Genomic DNA, 23,093 nt, shown 5'->3' with positions numbered 1-23,093 from the left:
ATTATTAGGGGCTCAACTATAATAAAATAGTAAATAATAAATATAAAAAATTAAAAAGGATAAAACAAGACAGAAAGTTGGTGTACTCATAGAGCGGTTATTATTAAGACCTCATACTTAATATAATAGTATAGATATATTTCATCATAAAACTATAATCCTTGTATCTCGAGACATCAAACGAGATTTATATAAAGAGTACATCTCTTATGAGACGGTCTCACGAATCTTTATCTATGAGACAGATCAATCCTACCAATATTCACAATAAATAGTAATACTTTTACCATAAAAAATAATATTTTTTCATAGATGATTCAAATAAGATATTAATCTCACAAAATACGACATGTGAGATCGTCTCACATAAATTTTTGTCTCATATAAAAAGCTAGTTTGAATCGATGATATAAATATATATAGACATATATAGTACTCAGATTCAATTATTTGAGATCACAAAAGTCTTTTTGAACTCAATCTAATTTATGAAAAAATATTATTTTTAATCAACTATTTTCAAATATAGATCCATTGATTCACTAAATTTTATTTTCTTTGAAATTAAGCAAATTATGTAGAACCTAGTTACAACAATTGAACGTGCAAAAAGAAAAGAATTCGAAACTATGTTCCTGCATAAAAAATTTCTAAAACAAAGTTATATAAAAAAAGAATGGATAATCCCAAGAACTGCGAAGCTTTACATTAAATTAACAGTACCATAATCCATATGTGTGATTAATCATAGAAATTTTATCTCAATTAAGTGATCATATATCATGCTTAGATATAAGATAAAAAATTTCATTGCCTGCCATATAAATGGAAGCTCGTCTACCTCAACCAGCAAGCAGCAAATAATTTACATCAGAGGCCGACTCTGTTGCCCGGACCTGCACGTCGTCCATAGCCACCAGTATATGGGATTATGTAACTTACGCCCAGGAGTCGCGCGCCATCCCAAGATCAATAGGTACTTTCGTCCCTCGTAGTAAAAATTGGAGGTCGGATGGTACCGAGTACAGGCTCCATTGTTCGAGTGTGTTTTTATTATGAACCGTGTGATCAAATAAACAAATCAGGGAACGACCACATTATAAACCTTGCAAAGATGTCAGTCTCCAAGAACTCAATATGAGCAGCGCGTCCAATTATGGTATTCAAGTTCCGTCCTTGGAGAGAGATGTCGAAGTTGACGTCACAACGCATGAAGACACGGTGCTCAGAAGATGGGGCTCGTATTTGGTCCAAGCAATCGTTCAGCATCTCCAGGAAGATTTTGCCCTTTTTGGAGTAGTCTCCTGAAGATGCAGGGCACATTTCAATCCTAGCTGAATGGTATGGAACATAGCCATCCTACAAACATGTAATAAGCCGGATTGTTATCTGTACTGTGAAAAATGTGGTTTCGGAAATACAAAAATTGCGGAATGATTGGCAATGCCAATATAAGAATCTGGTTTGTTAAAGTTTAAAACACGGTCCCCGGATAGGTTTTTTTCTCAAATACGTTACCAAGGATCCAATAGGCAATAACGAACTTGATTAAGTAGGATGTGAACTAACCTGCGGTGAAGACAACAGAATAATGCTTTTGAAGTTTTCCAAGGTCTTTTGCTGAGAAACAAGACAGAGAATTACGAACCTTTAGCCCAAACTTAAAATGATAGGACAATCTGTCAAATGGCAACTAAAAGATGTAAATGTGGAAAGTAAGAGCTCAACCAGTACCTTGCAGAGTTTGTACTAAGAAGGTGTTTTGGAGATCAGGATCGTCAGTAAAAGTCAGTTGATGAATGCACTGTGTGCCCTTGAGCTTCTTCAAGAGCCACAAACCCCCATTAAATAAAGAGTTCGAACTATAAAGATAACCAAGATGTGGGCCAGAGACAGAAAGATACGTATGCAGGTATCTCAAATAAGGTTCCATAATGGTCTCTGCACGAGTAAATATGACAATCAGCAATGAGCATTACGATAAGGTACTGGTCTTTTGAGCCAGAGTTAAACCTGATAGCGCAGTTCTCAATATGATGTTTCCAATGGAATGTCCAACAAAACTAAGCTTGATGGTTCTTAAGACTCCAGATCTAGACACCTTATCCATCTTCTTTTTTATAAAAGATACGACTTCTTGTGCAAGCCTTTGTCCCATTTCTCTAAAATCTCCAGATGTTTTCTCCTCATTAATCTCTGACATAAGAAACTCGGCCTTTGGGTCTATTAGAAGCCACTGATTTCTGACGAGCCGTAAATCCAGATGATGTCCCTGCAAATAGTATGAATCTTTCCAACCAATTAATAATAGAACTCTAGAAAATAGAATCTAAAATCCTCAATCCCAAGGAACGTATGTTTGTCACAAGAAAACCAGATTCTGGAATCTACCATTCAGTGCATTATAGGAAATTTTCATATCGACTCGTTATGGTAATAAGCAAATCTAATATCTAACCTACAGATGCATATTAACATGTATATCGATACAGTTACTTGCCCTACACACATACAATAATTTTATATATAAATAAAAATAATACAATAAAATTAGGGTGCTTGATCCCAAATGATTCTTAGTTTTACAGCTTCCTTCTCTTAAATCCAAGATATCATGGAAAACACAAATTAAATGTCAAGCAACCAGATTCCTAATTTAAATGCCATTTCCGAGCAAATAAACATAGTGTGAATAGACAGAATACTAGGTAGATATGTTTCATAAGAGTGAAGAACATTGTCTCAGTGGTATGAATAATATTGTTCTTATTACTCATTATGATACAAAGTGCAGCATTATATACACAACTAGCAATCCTAATTTACGTTGATTTTCCTTAATTATTTTCTACACAATAGGAACAAGATATTCTCAAAAAATCTTGCCAAATTAACTTCTTTTTTTTTTTTATCCACAATCCCCTCAAGTTGGTGCAAATATATCAATCATGCCCAACTTGTGAATTCTTCAAACTTTGGTCGAAAAGTGTCCTTTGGTTAAACAATCTGCAATCTGTTGCTCAAACGTAAGAAAGGCATGCATATCACCCTACTTTCTAACTTTTCCTTGTGTGTCAATCTCAATATGCTTGGTTATGTCGAGCCGAGCTAGATTATTTGCAATGCTAATAGCTGACTTGTTGTCAAAGAACAGTTACATAGGCTTTTCTACTTCTATTTTCAATTCTTCAAGGACCATATTAAGCCATAGTAATCCAAAAACTCCATTCACCATGGCTTGATTCAGCTTCAGCACTACTCCTCGCTACAACATTTTGTTTTTTACTCCTCCAAGTGACCAGTTTTCCCAAAAAAGAGTTCAGTACCCTGAAGTTGATCTTTTGTCTGTGGTTGATCCAGCCCAATAAGCGTCTGTAAATTACTCCACTAATCACTCTTCTTGAATAGTAATCCTTTCCCTGGAGTGTTCTTTAAGCATCTCAAGATTTTGTAGACTTCTTCCAAGTTTTCCTCATAAGGCGAGTGCATTAATTGGCTCACCATACCCACTGCGAAGGCAATATCAGGTCGTGTATTAGAAAGATAAATTAATTTTCCCACCAATCGTATATATCTCCCTGTATGAACATGAGTTCCTTCGATCACATTTCCCAATTTCAAGTTTGGATCTATAAGAATATCACTAGTCTGCATCCACTCATCTCAGTTTCTTCAAGTAGATACAGGACATACTTTCTCTGTGAGACAGATATCTGACTTGTTGTCAAAGAATAGCTACATAGGCTTTTCTACTTCTATTTTCAATTCTTCAAGGACCATATTAAGCCATAGTAATCCAAAAACTCCATTCAAGATAGCTTGATTCATCTTCAGCACTACTCCTCACTACAACATTTTGTTTTTTACTCCTCAAAGTGACTAGGTTTTCCCACAAAAAAGTTCAGTACCCTGAAGTTGATCTTTTGTCTGTGGTTGGTCCAGCCCAATAAGAGTCTGTAAATTACTCCACTAATCACTCTTCTTGAATAGTAATCCTTTCCTCGAGTGTTCTTTAAGTATCTCAAGATTTTGTAGACATCTTCCAAATTTTCCTCATAAGGCAAGCATGAATTGGCTCACCATACTCACTGCGAAGGCAATATCAGGTCGTGTGTTAGAAAGATAAATTAATTTTCCCACCAATCGTGTATATCTCCTCGTATCAACATGAGTTCCTTCAATCACATTTCCCAATTTCAAGCTTGGATCTATAGGAGTATCACTAGTCTGCATCCACTCATCCTAGTTTCTTCAAGTAGATCCACGATATACTTTCTCTGTGAGACAGATATACTATTTTTCCATCTGACAACTTCCATTTCCAGGAAATAACGCAAGGTACTGAAGTCCTTGACCTCAAACTCTGATGCAAGACTTCATTTCAATCTTGTTATTTCACTATTGCTTCATGTTAAAATTATGTCATCAACAAACACAATTAGGACCGCCACATGGGTTAGCTTCACAAACATTGTGTGATCTGATTGTCCCCGGACCCCGAGTATGGCCTTGTTTTTTTACCGACCTGGAAAAAATTTCAAACCTTGCTCGTGGGGATTGTTCTAGTCCCTGTAGTGACTCTTTTAATTTGCAAATTCTTCTTCCAAATTGATCCTCAAAACCAAGGGGAGCATTCATATATACTTCCTCTTCCAATTCTCCATTGAAAAGCATTTTTTACATCCAATTGGTGTAGGTGTCAATCCAGGTTCGCAGTTAAAGAGAGTAAGATTCTACTAATCAGATTTGCCACATGAGGAAAAGTTTCTTGATAATCAATCTCTTATGTTTGCGTGAATCCCTTTGCAACAAGTCTGGCTTTATATCGCTCTAGTGACCCATCACAGTTGAGTTTCACGTTGAATATCCATTTGCAGCCTACTGTTTGCTTTCCTCTTGGCAACGAAACTATCTCCCATGTTTCATTCTTTTTTAAGGCGTGCATTTTCTCAAGAACAGCCTTCTTCGTGGAACAGTTAGAAACTCTTGTATAGACTTAAGAACATCCATATTGTGTAACTGGGAGATAAAGCTGGAATAGGACTTAGAAATATTCTTGTAGGATACATGGTTAGATAAAGGATGACGAGTACATGATCTAATGCCCTTTCTAAGGGCGATGGGGAGATCTAGAGATGGCTCAGATCCATTACCTGGACTTCGAGGAATTGTGACATCAGATTCTTTTCTCGGTTCTGACTCATGGTTGTGTGGGATCATTGGATCTTTCCCGCTCTGAGGTTGTCTTCTCGCGTAGACTTGACCAAACAGGCGCTCATTGTCACTCCTTGTTGCAGTGTCACTCTCAATGGTCGAACCTAACTATGGTGTTTTTGCTGGTGGCTCTAGACTCATTTTTATGACATCAGAAGGGCTTCTATTAAGAGAATCAAAGCTAAGAAACGAGTCATCAAGTATGTTTCCCCCTGAAGAGGAGTAAAACTGGCTTGAGACTCAAAGAAAGTTATATCCATCGACACGAGTCATCAAGTATATCAAATATGACAAACTTAGGGTGTCCTAATCTAGGATGCCTTAACATTATATCATTGGTACTTGGATTTGGTTCAATGATGGATTGTTGGGCTTGTTTATGTGAGTCAGACTTCTCAAAGTAGTAGGTGGATCATCACCCCCAAGTCCGAATTCTGAAATTTACGCAAATTTGTGAGAATTTATCACAACAGTTAAGTTCTCTAGTTAACTGGCCGATTGACGGTAAGCTATAAGAAAGATTGGGGACATGGAGAATGTTGTGCACAATCAATTTTTTTGAAATAGTGATGGATCATTTTCCTGCAATTGAGGATAAAAAGCCATCAGCTATCTTGATTTTTTTGTTTCCTTCACATGGGGTATAGATAAAAATAATCTAGATGAACATGTCACGTGGTCGATTGCTCCTGAATCTATTATCTATATATCATCAAATAAGATAGATATATGTAAGGCTCTATGTTGGAAGACGTGACCTTGTTGGGCTAATGTACTAGAGGATGACACAGAAGTGGGTTTTGAGAACTGTGAAAGTGTAAAAAATTGGTCTAATTTTTCTTTACTAAAAGCAGGTGTTCAAGAGGTAGCCTAGTTTCTTCTCCATATTCAGTTTGATTTGCTATAAACTCTCGGCCCTTTAGCTTTGGAAACATCGGCTTCCAATTTTGTGGTTTGCCATGCAGTTCCTAGCAAGTCTCCTGTGTGTGATTCAGTTTATGAAAGTGCTCACACTTGATTCTTTCACCCTTTCTGCAATTGTCTAGGCTGCAGGTAGTTGGTTGTGTTTTTGGACGCCAAGGCTGACACTTCAATTGCAGGCACAGGCTTTCCACTCAACATTACGCGACGTCTACCCTCTTTTCTTCTTACTTCTGCAAAAAATTCGCAAGGGATAGAAGGGGTTTCTTCCCCAGAATTCTGCCACGACTATCATCAAACTCTCAATTTAGTCCAGCAAGAAACACATATACACGATCATTTTCCATGCGCTTTTGGTATTTTATATTGTCATTCTTGCATTCCCAAGATTATTCATAACACAAGTCTAGTTCCCACCATAGTGCTCACGTCTCATTGTAACAATCGATTACATTTCTTTCCCCATGCTTGGAATTCCCCGACCTTGTTTTTAGCTCAAAAATATGGGAGGAATTCTCCGAATCAGAATGTCTCCCTCATAGCATCCCAAACGTCCTTTGCAGTAGGTTTTCCCTATGAAGGTTCAATGGTCAAACTTCTATGAGTTCCACTTTAATATGTCTTCTCTTCTTCCTTCGTTTCTCCTGTCAAGTATCCTAGCCTTCACCATTACCAATTTAACAGATTGGGCCCATTCCAGAAAATTTTTCCATTTGATTTATTAATGGTGAGCTGGATCGATGAGTGTTCAAGCCCATTAGGGTACAGGTCTTGTGATTCCCGGCCCACAACGTCTCTATGGACTTCCGAACTCAGTTCTTCTTTTGACCCAGACATTATCTCTCTTGTTCAGGGTCAGTTAGATGTCGGATTTTTTGCCCAAACGCGGTTGGTTGCCTCTTCACCGGGAATCAAGGGCGTCAATTTTTTTCCAGACACAGCGTTATCAAATGCTTACGGCTCTGATACCATGTGAACAGAAAGAATACTTGGAAGATATGCACATAAAAGTGAAGAACATTGTCTTAGTGGTATGAATAATATTGTTCTTATCCTCATTATGATACAAAGTGCCTCATTATATACACAACCATCAATCCTAATTTACGCTACAGAATATTGATTTTCCTTTATTATTATCTACACAGTAGGAACAAGATATTCTCAATAATCTGGTACAATTAACTTATTTTGTTTCTCTTTTCTCCACACATAGTCTAAGAAATTTAAGGCGCCGACAAACGAAGTAACAATCATGCTGAGTTTTGAAAATGAGTCTCTCGTACCGTCTTTTTTTGTGTTAATTCTTGGGAGAATCAAGTATCTATCACAACTTCATAAAAGTTGAGTGAACACATTAGAGCACAAATTTCAAGCGGAAAAGCAAATAGCAAGTCGTGACATAATAAACATATATATCTTATAGGCAAAATAGGACATGCCTGGAAGCCATGGACAAATATTACGATCTTCAGAGTCCGACCATTTTGGCGAATGCTGGTGGCATTACCAGCATTCGATAATTTGTCAGTATGGTCAGGCCCAAACCCACCAATCAAGCTATTTGTATCTTTCTGTTCCAGTTGACTGAAATAAGAATTTCCACTTGTTGAACGTAAAGGTGCACTAACAACTCGTTCAACTATGACAATAGGGATGCGTGATGGATCTCCAAATATATGCATATCTTGAATAGACCGATTGTTGATCTGCAGAGGAGCAGTACCAGCTCAAGTTTAGGAAACTAAAGGGAAACTATCTGGCAATGTCTAGGAGAACTCACCCTCATTTGTGCAATACTTCGCCTATGAAGCTCCGCTCTCATAGCTGCAGTATTTGCAGGCTGCACAAAAAACTGATTTAAATAGCTAGTTAAAAAAAATGATCTGAAAATCGACTAAAAGTGTTGGGGCGATTACATCGATAGTTATCTTCCGTAAAACTGGTGCTTTACCACGTAATACATTATAAGAGGATTCATCTACCACACTGCTAATATACTGGTGAGGCATCTCGACCTTAGTGTAAACCATCCAGATTGACCATTCAGCTTTCCGATCACTGGCCCACTTGTTACGAAGAAATTCAAGAATCTTCTTTATGTTAGCCCTGAAAAAGAAAAGTATCAGTACTACCTCTAAAAAATCACAAGGTGAATCAGATAGATAAAAAATTTCAAGAGCATTCTTCAAAATAGAATAGCTCTTATATCTTTCAATAAGCACTCTAACTAAGGGTGAGAGGGAGGAGAGCCATGATAAAGACAAAAAATTGAAGACAAACATAGAAACAAGAATATCACAAAGATGCATCCATGTTGTTAGAAAAAGATCAGAGGACAAAAACAAACCTGTGAAAGTTCAAAAATATACTCCATAAGTAGAACAATTGATTGCCGATGGAATCAAATACCCTCAGTAGTTTATCCTCAGATAATGAATGGAGAAAAACATCGGTCTGAATATCAACTTCACCATTTGGTTTCTGTTCAAGGAATAAAAGCACCATTCTTGACAAGGTTACAGAAGAAAACAAAATACGAAAAAAAATTAATAGGCACAAAAGGAAAACCAAAGCAACAAAATGAATCGGCAAGATGAACAAAGCACCTCAGATACTTTGCCATGTTTACTTGAAACTACTGTTAAAACTTCAGCACCGGCCATTGTCGAATCTGATGTTGGAGTGAAACCAAACAACTCATTAGAAGTAATATGTTTTATATCAATTGGTTGATTAATAGCATTGCTGATCTTTTGAAACTCTTCTGTTAGTATGTCACGGGCACTTGATAATGCTTTAACAAGCATAACCTGTTAAAAAAACGAAACATCAACAACTCACCAACACCAACAAATGCAAGGTAGTAGAAATTGAGGATGGTTCCGACTTCCAAGGCAACCCAAAATATTACAAAAAAACTTTGTATCTAGATGTGAAACAAAAATACAACAGAATTAGATAATGAATCATCTAGATCGCAAGTTATCAGAAGCATCCACATATAGAATTGATCATGAACATATAAATGAAGCCACTATCTAAGTCCGATAATTGTATGTTTAATGCTATTAATCATGGAGATATAAATGAAGCCACTATCTGTCCGATAATTGTATGTTTAGCGCTAAAACACATCAGATTTAGGCTCATGACACATGATATAATAGACACATGATATAATCATACATCATATCAACAGTTGTACTTATTTCAAATTAATGAACTATCGAGGACAATGAAAAAGAAGCCTGATGTGTGATGGGAAAAATAAGCGAATAAAAAATTCAACAATAAATTATCCAATTTTTGAGGAGCCAAGTAGAATTTCCAGCAAAACAGAGAGCCCAGAAGATACATACATGCTTGGACTTATCATTCTCTCCAATAATATCTTCTTCATTAGCTCGAGGGTCACTGAAAGACACAAAACAACTTCAATGAAATACATTTAGAAAACAAAAGATAAAAACAATAAAAATAATGATAAACAATTGATAAAACAATAATCACTTGTATCACAATCAATATTGATATCATCATAAGCAAAACTAACCCGAGTTGATCTTATTGTGATCTATGTCGGATTTCCTACCATATCTATCCCCAATGTATTTTCTCATTGATGATTGTATAGGAACCAAGAGGTATTAATAAGAATTATAATACTTGGAGCACCTTTCTCGTGGATGCAAGCCTCCTTGGTAGAGGTACGTGGATCTTGTGTTATATGTGTACTCTTCAGTATCTTCCAACTATTCAAAATTTAACCTCAAAAAATGGAAATTGTAACAAACCTGGGTACCTTCAGCGAGGAAGTGTAAACCCCATTTTTCAGCAGGCAGCCATGCACACTTACATCAACTAATGCAGCATGAAAAGCATCAAAATGAACTGGGCAATAAGCATGCAACCCCAAAAGTGCTTTAGGAGGGAGTCGAAATTCATGTATGGCAGCAGGGCATGAGTCCAAACAAGCCTGAATATTGTACCTGCAAATGTTTAAATAAAATTACTACAATCAAGAACATGAAATATACTGAACTTTTGATATACTGACCCACTAGAGAAAGTGGAAAACAAAAAATAGAGTACATTAAGAAGAACATTATCATATGAACACCACCATAAACAAGAATTTTATCAGGTTTACCTGTTCTCCAACACAGGAGAGTACAAAAGTTCGAACTTCAGAATAACAGCAGATGAGGATGGACCCTGACAATAAAAATATCTATTAAGTTGGCAGGAAAAATACACGTACTCACTCGAACTTGAATTTATGTTTGTGTTCAAACAAAAATAAAAGCAGGCATTCTGCTTTCCCAAGTCAATCTCTTAAAAAGCTATACCAGAAAGGACCTTCAGCAGTTTACATGTTCTACCCAACACCTAAGTTATATGCACCTGCAACGCGTGTATTTGCTACTAGCATATGTAAATGCATTGATTCTTACTTAATTTTCATCGTCCGCTCAAAGGATCAATTCCTATGAGTTTGATTCAGAAATAGGCAAATTCTTTACATAAACAATGTGCTGCATGAAAATACTAGCAGAAAGGATAACAATTACCTCAAGACTGCTAAGAGATAAGTTAAAAGAGACCATCATTGACAAAAGAATATCCTGCCTAGCGTATCTGATTCGAAAAGGCTGTGTTGAAAAGCTGTGGTCAGTGTCATCAATTCTCCAGACTCCATACACATCTTCAGATCCCACATCAGGAGCTGTTCATAAAACTGAAAATTCATAAGTCTCTTCAACTCTTAGACATGCAAAAGAATAGGTGATCAGTTAACATTACAACTCTGGTTGAAAAAGCTTCTGAGAGAGAAACGACAAGCAAATAAAGCAAGAAGTGTGGGATGGTTAAAAATATCTACTTCCACGAGGTGTGAAAGTTAATTCAGGAAACAATATACTGGCAGCACTCAGAATGAAAAATGACACTATCTGGCCAGATATTTGTCTGTGGTCTCAGCATCGAGTGAATAGGGTTGCAATAGGAAACGACAAGCATCAAAATGAGTTTGTGTACAATAGATCCCTTTGTTGGGAAATAATGTGCTGCTTTTTTCTTTTTATCCAATTTCATAATTTGGAACAATAATGGTTAGCAGAACAACAAATAGCAGGATAATGGTACAACTTAACAAATAGGCTTTTGAGTCTTGGACAAATGAACAAGTTCAAGGATAATTACCTTCATATTGAACAACTCTTGCTGGAGTTCCCAGAGAACCATGTTCACTATCTTCCCATCTCATCGTAATGCGAATTTGATACCATCTAATAAACAAATAAATATGAAGGGAACGCACATGTTCAACCAACACAGCAAGCACACTCAATCGAATGGTAACAAAACTAATATTACACTTACCCTTGCTGAAATAAATCGAGGTTGTGAAACCGATGAATATAAACAGCAACCTCATAAACAGCCTCCAGCATTGGTAGTTTAAAATTTTCACTGTTAGGCTTGAGATTGTTCGGCTTCGCTGATTGTTTATTTTGTTGCTCAGGCAAGTGTACAAGGGGGAAAGGCTTTACATCAGCACTGTTCAAGCGCTTGGGATTCAAAGATGCTGATTTATTAAAACCAGTAACAAACCATTTGAGACGTTGAAGTAACAATGACATTTATGATGAATCCTCTTCACACTTATAATTTGCATCCCTCCAATTCCTCGGGCCAAAAACATTAATCTTTAATCAAACCAGGTTCAGCTTTTAAGGAAGAGGGATTGCAAAATTTTGACAGCATGGAAATTTTGGGATTGATTTAGGCACTGGTGAAGAATACTTGCGGGAATTGATTTGAGAAATTGTTCAGGAAAACTTTCTGGTAGAAATAGATCCCATGCAAACACCAACCCTTGCACCAAAGAAGTTCTACAACATGAAATACCATTAATCATAATCAAGAATATGAAAGATGATTAATATCTAATTTGATATTTGCAAGGCAGCAATGAGTCGATGACACTGTTCAGGTACTTAGTCAATTAGCCGTCAGGAAACAGGCATCACAGAAAATGAATAGAATGAATAATAAAAAATCAGTAAAATCCAGATTTCAGAGCTTTTCGCCAAACATCTGAACTGGGACGGAACATTGGAAAATTTTGACACAAATATGATATTTCAATACGCTTGCAAGAAGACTTCAAAACTTTCAATTTAAATTGGGACTTCGAAACATATTGATATATACATTATAATCTCCAATATTAAATTTTTCAAAAACAACCGGGAAAGAACTGAATAGTAGTTCCAATAAAAAGCAGGGCTGAATTACAAACAATCAGAAAAATATAGTACAAGCTGACACATTACAAGATTTCAGGTTGCTTTTCCCAAGAGCATTGCATCATTAATAATGCCTCCATAAACAAAAATCATGAGGATGAAATAACTTTTGCTTTTCTGAAAAATAATCGTCATCTATAGGGTGGCAGAATTTAAAGAGTTCAAAGTTTAAATCAAATTTTTATACAATTAAGCTTCAAACCACTACTCTCTTATTGTTGCCAAGCAGAATAACCCTGGAAATATTGCCAAGATCTCAAGTTTGTAAGCTGTCCCACAAACAAAAAAAAGGAAGGAAAGAAATAAGGAAAAACGCGCACTCATATTTCTACAAAGACAGTCTTTTTTTAGCATCCGAGCCAGTAGAATCTTTGATAATTTGAGTTTCAAATAGCATTGTACATCTTCATTGATAAATTACACTTCGATAATAATCCTAATAAACATATAATTTTCTTTTATAATATGATTTTACTTCTCCTCTAACTGTGACTCCTCGAAGAATACGCATTTAAGGACTTAAATGAACTTAAGTTTCTCCAAAAGATAAACACTCGGAAAACCTAAAACCACAATGAAACAAGACTACCGCTTTGAATCATACATAATAAGCCCAATATCCATTTAATTTCATCAAAGAAAGGAATTTTATACAAAACCCAAAAAATCCACACGAAGAAAAATTATAAATTGGAATGAACAAACTAATCCATGAGCGGCAAAAAACTCAAATAAGAATATCAGAACACAGACAAAACCCTATCGCGAGAAATACATAGATATTCACAGGGGCATTGTATCCCCGTCCATTAATGTAGTATCGGGGTCTTGGAAATAAGATGCTAAACCTGGAAATTGGGGTTTCAGTTCACCCAAAATCGAGCGGTCAATTGGCAGTGTCAGTCAACTCGACGGCTGGTAAACTTGATCGTTAATCTCGTGGAGACAGCGACGGCGTGGGAAAGGAAACGGCAATTAGCGGCGGGATAGAGCAAAGGACAGGGGAAGACACGGAATTTAATTATATTATTATACATTATATATATAAAACAAATAAAAAATAATATTTTGGATACTGTTTATTATTAGGTAACTTAGTAAAAAATGGTAATTTTAGACTTTTAATTTGATCAATTTACATTTTATTTATATAATTTGTCGAAATGTGCTTTCATTCCCTAATTTGAATTTTTTTTGTTTGTCATTTTTTGGTCAAAAAAATCGCTAATTCTTTCGAATATTTTTTTTATCTTACATCGATGTTAGTCTACGTAGTTCGTGTAAGGAGAATAAATTCGTATTACATACTTCGAAATAAAAATAAAGGAGAAAACAAAGCAAAACGACACCTGATATTTCAAAATGAGAGGAAAAAACTTGTTGTTTCTCTTTATTTTTATTGAGTAGGTCTCTTGTGATACGGTCTCACGAATCTTTATATGTGAGACGGATCAACCTTACCGATATTCACAATAAAAAGTAATACTCTTCGCATAAAAAATAATAATTTTTCATGGATGACCCAAATAAGATATATGTCTCACAAGATACAACCCGTGAGACCGTCTCATACAAGTTTTTGCCATTTTTATTTAGATATAATTTAATGAGTACAATATAAATTTTATTCTTGCTACATGCTCCATATAAGAGAATATCAGTTCCAAATAAATAATATTTAATAAATTTAGTGGTTTTGGGTGAAAAATCTCAAAACAAAAAAAAAATCAAGTTAGTGGATGAAAATTAAACATTAACAAGTTACCCGACTAAAGCAAAATACAGATTAACCTACATAACCAAAATTGCAATTTTTCCCAACATGGTACATTATGGGGACAAAATTCATTTTTCAATAGAGAAATCCGAAGGCACTGCTCGTAGGTGTACACTGGATAAACTCTTGGGATGAACTTTGTAACTTGCACATCATGTCAATCAGGTAAATCACATTAGAAAAACCTTGTATAACATACTTATTTTCTTAATTTGAGGAGTGTTTGTTATAGTTAGATTTTGAACTTGCATCGCATGCTAAAAAGTGACCTTAATATCTATCATAGGGTCTGTAACCCATCCTCGATTAATGTCATATTTTCATTATAGTAAAAAAAAAAAAAAAAAAAAAGGAGGTATGTTGAATAATCTAGTTTAGATATTTAAATTCTATGACTTTCTAAGCTAAGATTAATTTCAACATAAAAAAATTTATGAAGGGTAGTTCAAACTATTGTCTCTATATTTCTCTATTATACATATTTATATAATATTATGCATAAGGTATAATATAAAAATTTCTATCTATTTTCCAATGAAGCTATAATTGTGAAGGCAGAAGAACACCTCAAAACTCATATCTACTTCTATCTATTCATGTGACATAGAGTAGGTCTCACATGAGCTTTTTTGAGTATAAATATGCAATTTTTGAATTTATTATTTAAGTAAAATAAGAAATCTGATATTCCACCATCTCGATGTATAGATTGATTGTATTTTTAAGATATGTATAAACTCAAATTGGTATTCGTTTGAGTGTATATTTTCAGGCTCGAACTTTATTTGAGTAGTTAGAAGGTTGAACTCACAAGTTCGATTTTATGGAATATTTATTGAGTTTGAACTCGATCCAGTACGGTATGTTTGAAAAATATTTCTCCACTTTTAAGAAATTGGCTGTTAGATCTGTAGTTTGTCATTGAAGTCAAGTTAAAGTCGAGCTTTAACCAATATTTTAATGAACTATTTGCAAACAATTCGATTCGGCTTTACTTTCCTTTGAGTTGCGTTAATGGTTTGTTACAATCGGATTGCGAATATGATATATTATCTTAAATTCGAGACTTTGACTCAATGGGCAATAGACTACAAGCAATCGACTCAATGAATTTTAGAAACCTATTACAAAGTAAAATTTATCAATTAAAAATAATATTCGATCATAAATGTTTTTAGCTATGGCATATGTAACATTAGCTATGAATAATGATTAAATAAGTAACATAAAAATTGCCTTCAAATGTGTCTAAATCGACTTATAAATGTTTTATAAAAGTTTTTGTAAAAAAATTAAAGACATTTCATTTTGGATAAAAATAATATTTATTCAGATCATATATATATATATATGTATGTATATATATATATATATATATATATATATATTTGTATGTGTATTATATCTAGTATCTACACAAAAGGGTTTGTTTCACTCTGTCCGTGCAGGCAGTGTCTACATGGACAATGAACCCCAGATCACTCCACATGAGTGATCCGGGCCCACCTCTTTATAAAAAAAATTGAATCGGAAAAATCTGAGCCGTTGGATCGATCTCTGCGCGCATTGTCCGCAGGAGTAGGGTCGACCGAACCCACAAAAAGTATGTACATGCGTATTTAAATGACATATTGCCCACATTAATATTTAAACACGACCTGAATATGAGTCTCCAATATTAGAATTTAAGCCTGAACAGATGATGTATTGTCCATCTACTACCGCTGCTGTCGGAATCCTGGAATCCCCTCCCACAAGGTACCAGATCCCAAGATTTCCACACAAATACAGAGCACGATGTTCTTTAGGAATACCCTCATCTTCTCCCTGCAATCACCCTCTTCTTTCCTCCTTTTCAACCTTATCCATAGACTCTGTAATCAGTGGACACGAAGTCTCCAAGATTCCACGTCCTCCATTCCTGGAAACACTGGTGTTAATGGATTTGGACCCTGCTACAGCAAAGCTTGCAATTGGGTTCTTGGGCCCTTTTTTCTCTGCATTCGGGTTCCTGTTCGTTTTGAGGATAGTCATGTCTTGGTATCCCAAGTTGCCTGTCGAGAAGTTCCCTTACGTTGTGGCTTATGCTCCGACAGAGCCATTTCTTGTTCAGACAAGGAAGTTGATTCCACCTCTCGGTGGAGTTGATGTCACCCCCGTTGTCTGGTTTGGATTGGTCAGTTTCCTTAGTGAGATATTGGTCGGCCCGCAGGGGCTTCTTGTTCTCTTGTCTCAACAGCAGGTTTAGAGTTCATTTAGGTGCGTACTCGACGTGCAATTTTGAATGGAACTTTGTGCTATCTTTGTTGTGCTTTTGTTACTTGCGTATATCTTTTGTGTTAACTTTTGTTTTGTTTTTTTTTTTCAAGTTATGCATGAAATCAGGATGATTTCCATGGCCTAGCATTGATATAGAAATCTAAGCATAGTGATAAACAAAATCAAGAATTTTCAGTAAATGCATAGAATAATAGGTAGCCATTAGACAAGAACACTAGTTATAATTAGTTATTCTCAATCCGCGAAGCATCGCTACGTAGTCCCATCCCGGGCAACTACTACTGGATTTTGTATTGCTCAATCACTGCGAAGGCTATAGTAATCGTTGTTGTTCATTGGATTCCAGAAGAACTACTTTGAGGTTTAGATCATTTGATGGCTTCTTCGAGCATATGAAGCTGCTCAGTTTCATAGCACTGCCAACCGAGAATCATTTGGTTGCAAGAACACTGTATTTTTAAAATAAAGAAGTGTCACCTTGGCAGGTTTATTGAGACCTTGTCCAATTGGAGATCAAGCTTTCTCACATCTTTCCCCAAAGAACTTGATGCTACCAAAACTATGTCTTCCAACAACGAAGTCCTTTACATTGCAGCGAAATTTTGGTTCAGCTCCTTCCTTTGCAGCTAACTCCTGGAATCGTGTCTCCGTAGAATAATCAGAGTGACGAAGCTTAGGCATCAGTGCCTCAATGTCGCTTCATGCTCGAACACAATAGCAGCTTCGCCAGCTCTATGGCTTCCTAGAGATCCCCTTTATTTGTTGAACGATCATCAAGGACTACATTAGTTTTTGAATTCCGTTTGACAGAATTAACTAGTTAAGCTGAAGTGTAACCAGATAGCCACTTCAGTACAGAAGAACGCAGAAAAATTTGTACAAAAGATATGAAGTCCAAGGATATTCCAGGCAGTCATTAATGGAAAATTTTGAAGTAATTTTGGAGCATTCTGTGCTGCTTGTTGTTTTGCCTAAGCAACAGGTTTAGGTTTCATTTGTGATTTGTGTCAAGTGCCAACATCTTTTCAATGGCATTGTATTGATATAGAAATCTAAGAATTAGGAATAAACAAAAACAGATTTTTCAAAGGATGCACATAATTATAGGTAGCAAATACACAAGGATGCTTCAAGGTTTATGGTACATTTCCATGGGAGAAATTGAGAATTTTTTCAGACAAAAGCACAGGCCTCGAAAGGCAGTGTATTCTAGTGTTTACAGTCTTACAATAACGATATCACAAATAAACTAATACGGAAAGAGAACCAAAAGCAACATTTGATAGAGACGCCACTGTTGTCTGTTGAATGAAGTATGTGAAGTCCTTGGCTTTCTGATGTGTTCCGGCAATCTGGTACTCATCAGGTTCATATCCTCGGTTCCAGATTCATGAAATTCTCTCGGACAGAGTTAGAAACGAAGGATATGGTTTGAGCTGGAAGGGCGGACATCAGGTTACTCCATCTGATAAAGATTTAAAATCTGTTGATATAGAAAAAATATCATTAAATAGTAGAAAATAAATTGCAAGCACATGGATTTGACAATCATCAAAGCAGCCTCACCGCTTAAAGTAATTTAAGGAGGGAAATGCTCGACTTCCCTCGAGTATCTTATTCCTCGAAGAAGATTCTTTGCAGTCTCTTTCTCCTGCACACAGAAGCGATGGTGCAATGAGAATCACAATTCACACTACCCACGTAACATAAAGCACACAATCTAATATAACTTACTGGCCCAGTATAGTCAAGAAGACGAGCACAATAAAGTTCCGCTTCATCAAATTTCTCCTGGTTTTTACAATGTTGAGCAAGAAACATCAATGCTTCGACCATATTTGGCCCTTCCCTCTCTTCAGCCTCCATTCTCTCCAAATCCTTCTTGTAATAAAACGCCGCCTCTTCGGTATGTCCAAGTTCACAGTGAAGCTTTGCCAACTGGTGGAGAGCAATGGCTTCCCTGTCATTGCAATTCGCTGCTCGTTTATAACATTTGATGGCTTCTTCGAGCATATGAAGTTGCTCGGTTTCATAGCACTGAGCCATTGCAATCCACAAGCGAGAATCATTTGGCTGCAAGAACACTGATTTTTTAAAATAATGAAGTGCATAAAAGGGCATTCCCATCATTTCATATGCTTGGCCTAATCCATACCAAGCTCTAAAGTCACAACAATTTATATCTACTGCCCTTCGATAGGCATCAATTGCAGCTGAGGTGTTCTTCATCTCCACGTACTCGTGACCCATAAGAGTCCATGCTGATAAGTAATTCTTATTCAGTTTAAGAGCCCTACGGAAATACACAACCGACTTTTCATGCTGCCCTTTCAAACTGTAATAGTTCCCAATTATGCAGCATGACTCAGGTCGGTATTTATCAGTCAAGAACACACGGTGGGCTAGATAACTCAACGCAGAGAAACATTCCTTGGCATAGAGCACATTGGAATACATATCCATATCTTCGATCCTATAAGGATCGTTTCTTAAGAGTTCTTCGAATATAATTTCCACCTGTTCGAACTCCCTGAGATTATATTGAGCTTTAGCTATTTGGGCTTGGATGTAATTGCTGCAAGTGAATGTTCCTTGTAAATATTCATACTTTGCCAAGGATTCGTTAAGCATCCGGAGTTCTTGGTAAGCACTGGCAAGGAAAAAGTCCTTCATCCAGTGATTATTGAGATTAAGACTATTTAATGCCTCGCTTGTGGTACACAAGACTTGTAGCTCAGACCAAGCACTCCAGTTCCAAGGGTAGTTATTCACAGACTCAGCAAGCACAGACCTAGCGATATTCTCACTACCTTTATCCTTGAGGACAAGTCCATACACATAGAGACCAAAAGGATCAATTGTTCCATTTTTATGCAGTGTTGACAGTTCTTTCTCAAGAGAAAGCAGTTCTCGGTTCACAGCATCACTCTTGCCCAAAGGTCCCTCGAGTTCTATCATCTCTTCTTCTTTTCGTTTTTCTCCGGCCTTCATCAAGAAAAGGAAGTGAATAAAATTTAATTAAGCCTTTGTGGAAGATAGAATATGCGAAACTTTTTGTAAGATGATACAGCTCATGAAGCCAAAATGCACATTTAATAATGGGAAAAAAGGATCACTTGTACGCAATGCCCAGTACCACAAACAGCTGGAAATTGCCATCATAATTATGCAGGTTAGAATCACATAGAGAAATAGACCTAACACCAAACGCCAATATGCTTGCTCCAAATTGTTTCTGTTCATGGGTTACAATAGATACCTGTTACTCGGCTAAAATCTCATAGCAACAATCAACATTTTGTATGCCTCTACTCCATGTTGAGTAAACATGTAATCAAAATCATGCCACCACTTTAATTCGGAAAAAAAGAAAGAAAAGATCATGCCACCACTGTTTAAATTTCGGATAACCGGAGCTATTACATGGTGAATCAGAAATCTAACAGTCAATGTTCATCAAACATGCATAACTTCTTTAAAGCCTGACAACTTCAATTAATGAACTTCTTGTAATTTCACCAGTCAGCCATGAGTTAGAAACTTATTTATGATGGGCACAGATACATATTAAGAACGAGTGGGAGGGTGGGGGGGAGGGGGCAAGATAGAGAGATATAAGATAGTGGTCCTCTGCTTAAACACATAATAACCAGAAGAATTTACTTTTTCCCAAATCTCACAGATCATTTTGATCAATAGGAGCACAAACCGAAGAGTGCCAAAGCAAAATATTATGGCTGGGTTTGTGTTCCTTCCTTTTCATAAATGGGATCCTATTTTAATGCTTGAGTACTGATGTCAAAATTCAACACCCCGAGCATGAGTATCTACATATAATCTTTTTTTTATGCAAAGAATTGCTAATTCTAACCATATGGGACATTGATTGATAGTCGCATGAGCAACTTGCACATAAATTCCTACGTGCAAAACTCTTCTGGTTTTTAAAATAGAAATGAGCTTTCTTGGTCTCACTACTTACAGTAGTTGTTTTGAGGTACCTTTGAAAATCTTCTTGTTTAGCACTTTTTTGCCATAATTTACGGGGATTTCTTGTTCCCACTTTCCAGTTTTTTCCCCCCGGAATTCTATGTTCTCAGGGTTTTAACACAATCTCATATTGCATCAAGTAGTGTTGCTGGCTATATGCGTTTACTGCAGCATGAATGTGCAACGAGATAAGCGAAAAGTACACAAATATTCACAATAAGACGATTGATGTTGTTATCTACTCATATTGCATCAAGTAGTGTTGCTGGTTATATGCGTTTACTGCAGCATGAATGTGCAACGAGATAAGCGAAAAGTACACAAATATTCACAATAAGACGATTGATGTTGTTATCTACCCTTGTATAACATTAATCATATGAGTCCAAAAATCAAAAGTTTTAATACCTCTCCATGTGAATCTTCAATCATATGTTTGTCTATTTGTATTTAGCTATTAATCAAAATGTTCAAGCGGACCTTCGAAGAAATACATGTTCGCTAACCATTGACACAAAATGAAGCACAAGTCTCGAACTACTTGCTGTAGCTCCAATAAAAGCTTTGTTACCTCCTCCTTACTTACACACAGGAAAGATAAGTAACAGACAAAAAGTCAAATTCCTGTGCTTTACAGAAGACAATTGATTAGTTCATCCAAAGTGATGATTTTGGAACCCAATGAAATGCTCAAATCAGAAGAGATCTTCACTATTCATACATATTCAATCCTCTTCTGATTCAATAGTAAAAATGTAATAAATTATCGCAAGGCTGATATTCCACTGAAAGTCTCGTGAGATATACTGATCCACAAACCACATATGTGCACAGAAAGAAACGGATCTAAATGCCGAGTCATTTAACCTAAGCATTAACCGGCCAAACAGTCCTACCTACACCCAGAACATCTGGAGGGTACTTTCAGAAAATCGAATGCATATGTTGTGTCGTTCTGCTACAATCTAAGAAACAAAACTACCCTTCCACTTAAATTTTATTCAACATCTGTTGATGCTAAAATTGAAGTAGAATAAGGGATAAAGGACAAGTATTCATTTCCAGAGCATCTCAAATTCATAGCAAGATCTGAATAGGCTAAATCGACCCATAAGGATACTAAATTAAGAAATACAACACACTCAAGTTGACAATACTAAACCTTGAGATTCATTGGTCGAGCATTAGAAAACCAGTCATGACTCATGAGCTACCCCTAGAATAGTTGCTCAAAATCTGAGAGATTAGGAATTGTATCATGGATAATTCAATTTTCTTCATTTTCCAAAAGTTTTGAACCATTAGTTCAAGCAACAGCCAGAGTTCAATCAGCCAACATGTAAACCAACATCGAAATACAAATGTATCCCACATTTAAGTCAGAAACCAACCAAATATAAAGAGTAGAAGCGCAAGAATACTGCTTTCTTTCCAGTCTGATCTCGTAGCACATGAGCAGCCCTCCTATACTCCTTGCAGTCAAAGTAAGACTTTGCCAGCAGATAAATATCACCGTCAATCGGATCATAATCATACTCTTCCATCCCCATCATTGTCGGCGTGGCAACATATGACATCCCGGCAGAAGGGGTGGCCGATGAATCTCCCGCATTAGTGCTGCGGAAGCGACGACGGATGCTGGAGCTGCCACGCTGGAATCTGGTATGTGACGGGGTGTGCTTAGAAGGGTCTTGTTCTATTCCCATCAACTGCTCCGCTGCCCTGAAGAAATCAAGAATCATAAAAACCAGAAAGAAAAGGCTGGGCCTTTTAACTAATCGGACAATCCTTTAATGGAAAAAAGATGGGTTTTTCAAGTGGTTAAAATCTTTACCATTTGGAAGCTGTGTACAGGCCACGGTCACTGAGGTGGCGGACGGCGGCGCGAAGCTCAGTACGGCAGGTTTCTTTAGAGGACATTGTTCAGGAGAATTTCACTTCCCGTCCTGTTTTAATTCTTCACATTACTTTCTCTCACTCGATGCGTGTGTTCGGAGAGATTTATTTTTCGTGTGAAAAGAAGGTTGTTGGGTTTCAAAGGTGAAGCTCAGATAGTGAAATTTGAATTCGAGACGGAACGTAAAGGAGAATGAAGGGGTTGGATTCTATCGACGTCGCCGCCTTGTGCGGTGGTTTCACCTCATCGAATATGTCATTTGTGTTATGTATCAAAAATTTTTATTTACGAGACAAACTAATCGTACCGAGATTTATAATAATCTGTGAGACGGATCACCTACCATATTCACAATAAAAGTAATATTCTTAGCATACAAAATTATACTTTTTCATGGATGACTCAAATAAGAGATCCGTCTCACAAATTCAACCCGTGAGATCGTCTCACACAAGTTTTTGCCCAAAAAGTAATACTCTTAGCATAAAAAATAATATTTTTTTATTAATGATCCAAATAAGAGAGTCGTCTCACAAAATACGATCCATGAAACCGTCACACACAAATTTTTGTCTCACCTCAAATAGGTATTGAATTTAAATCTTTAACAAAAACATAAAAATATTTTCCTTTTTCTTCGATACAAAAATATAGAGCTGAAAAAATGTATCAAATATGGAAAAAAAAAAATCAAAATATA

At 36.3% G+C, this 23,093-nt stretch overlaps 3 protein-coding genes across 5 annotated transcripts; 1 reads left to right on the top strand and 2 right to left on the bottom strand.

The window, feature by feature from the left end:
* Positions 1-679: 679 nt before the first annotated feature.
* Positions 680-13,464, bottom strand: LOC140818983 (uncharacterized). Its single transcript, XM_073178955.1, is given in 17 exon segments — positions 680-1,359; positions 1,570-1,620; positions 1,735-1,749; positions 1,751-1,941; positions 2,014-2,272; positions 7,578-7,844; positions 7,919-7,978; positions 8,055-8,244; positions 8,486-8,619; positions 8,745-8,948; positions 9,498-9,552; positions 9,933-10,127; positions 10,289-10,353; positions 10,710-10,864; positions 11,341-11,426; positions 11,521-12,032; positions 13,298-13,464. Coding segments are annotated over 16 exon segments (2,478 nt in total). The 5' UTR covers positions 11,781-12,032; positions 13,298-13,464; the 3' UTR covers positions 680-1,068.
* Positions 13,465-15,873: 2,409 nt separating this feature from the next.
* On the top strand, positions 15,874-17,459 carry LOC140819347 (protein COFACTOR ASSEMBLY OF COMPLEX C SUBUNIT B CCB3, chloroplastic). Of its 3 annotated transcripts, none has more exons than XM_073179389.1 (2): positions 15,874-16,485; positions 16,992-17,459. In XM_073179389.1, the coding sequence occupies exon 1, from the start codon at positions 15,926-15,928 to the stop codon at positions 16,472-16,474; it is 549 nt and encodes a 182-aa protein (XP_073035490.1). In that variant the 5' UTR covers positions 15,874-15,925; the 3' UTR covers positions 16,475-16,485; positions 16,992-17,459. The 3 variants fall into 3 exon arrangements, with proteins under 3 accessions (XP_073035490.1, XP_073035491.1, XP_073035492.1); XM_073179390.1 differs by having other exon boundaries at positions 17,102-17,453; XM_073179391.1 differs by lacking the exon at positions 16,992-17,459 and adding an exon at positions 16,853-16,869.
* A 123-nt stretch (positions 17,460-17,582) lies between these two features.
* Positions 17,583-22,635, bottom strand: LOC140819346 (anaphase-promoting complex subunit 8). Its single transcript, XM_073179388.1, has 5 exons — positions 22,331-22,635; positions 21,888-22,218; positions 18,241-19,491; positions 18,073-18,157; positions 17,583-17,989 (listed from the first exon to the last, which is right to left on the bottom strand). The coding sequence occupies exons 1-4, from the start codon at positions 22,414-22,416 to the stop codon at positions 18,086-18,088; spliced, it is 1,740 nt and encodes a 579-aa protein (XP_073035489.1). The 5' UTR covers positions 22,417-22,635; the 3' UTR covers positions 17,583-17,989; positions 18,073-18,085.
* Positions 22,636-23,093: the final 458 nt, after the last annotated feature.

The sequence above is a fragment of the Primulina eburnea genome, chromosome 18 (assembly GCF_022965805.1).
Source record: "Primulina eburnea isolate SZY01 chromosome 18, ASM2296580v1, whole genome shotgun sequence".
Taxonomy (NCBI): Eukaryota; Viridiplantae; Streptophyta; class Magnoliopsida; order Lamiales; family Gesneriaceae; genus Primulina; species Primulina eburnea.
The sequence above is the reverse complement of the archived record's forward strand: the minus strand, read 5'-3'. Positions and strand labels throughout refer to the sequence as shown.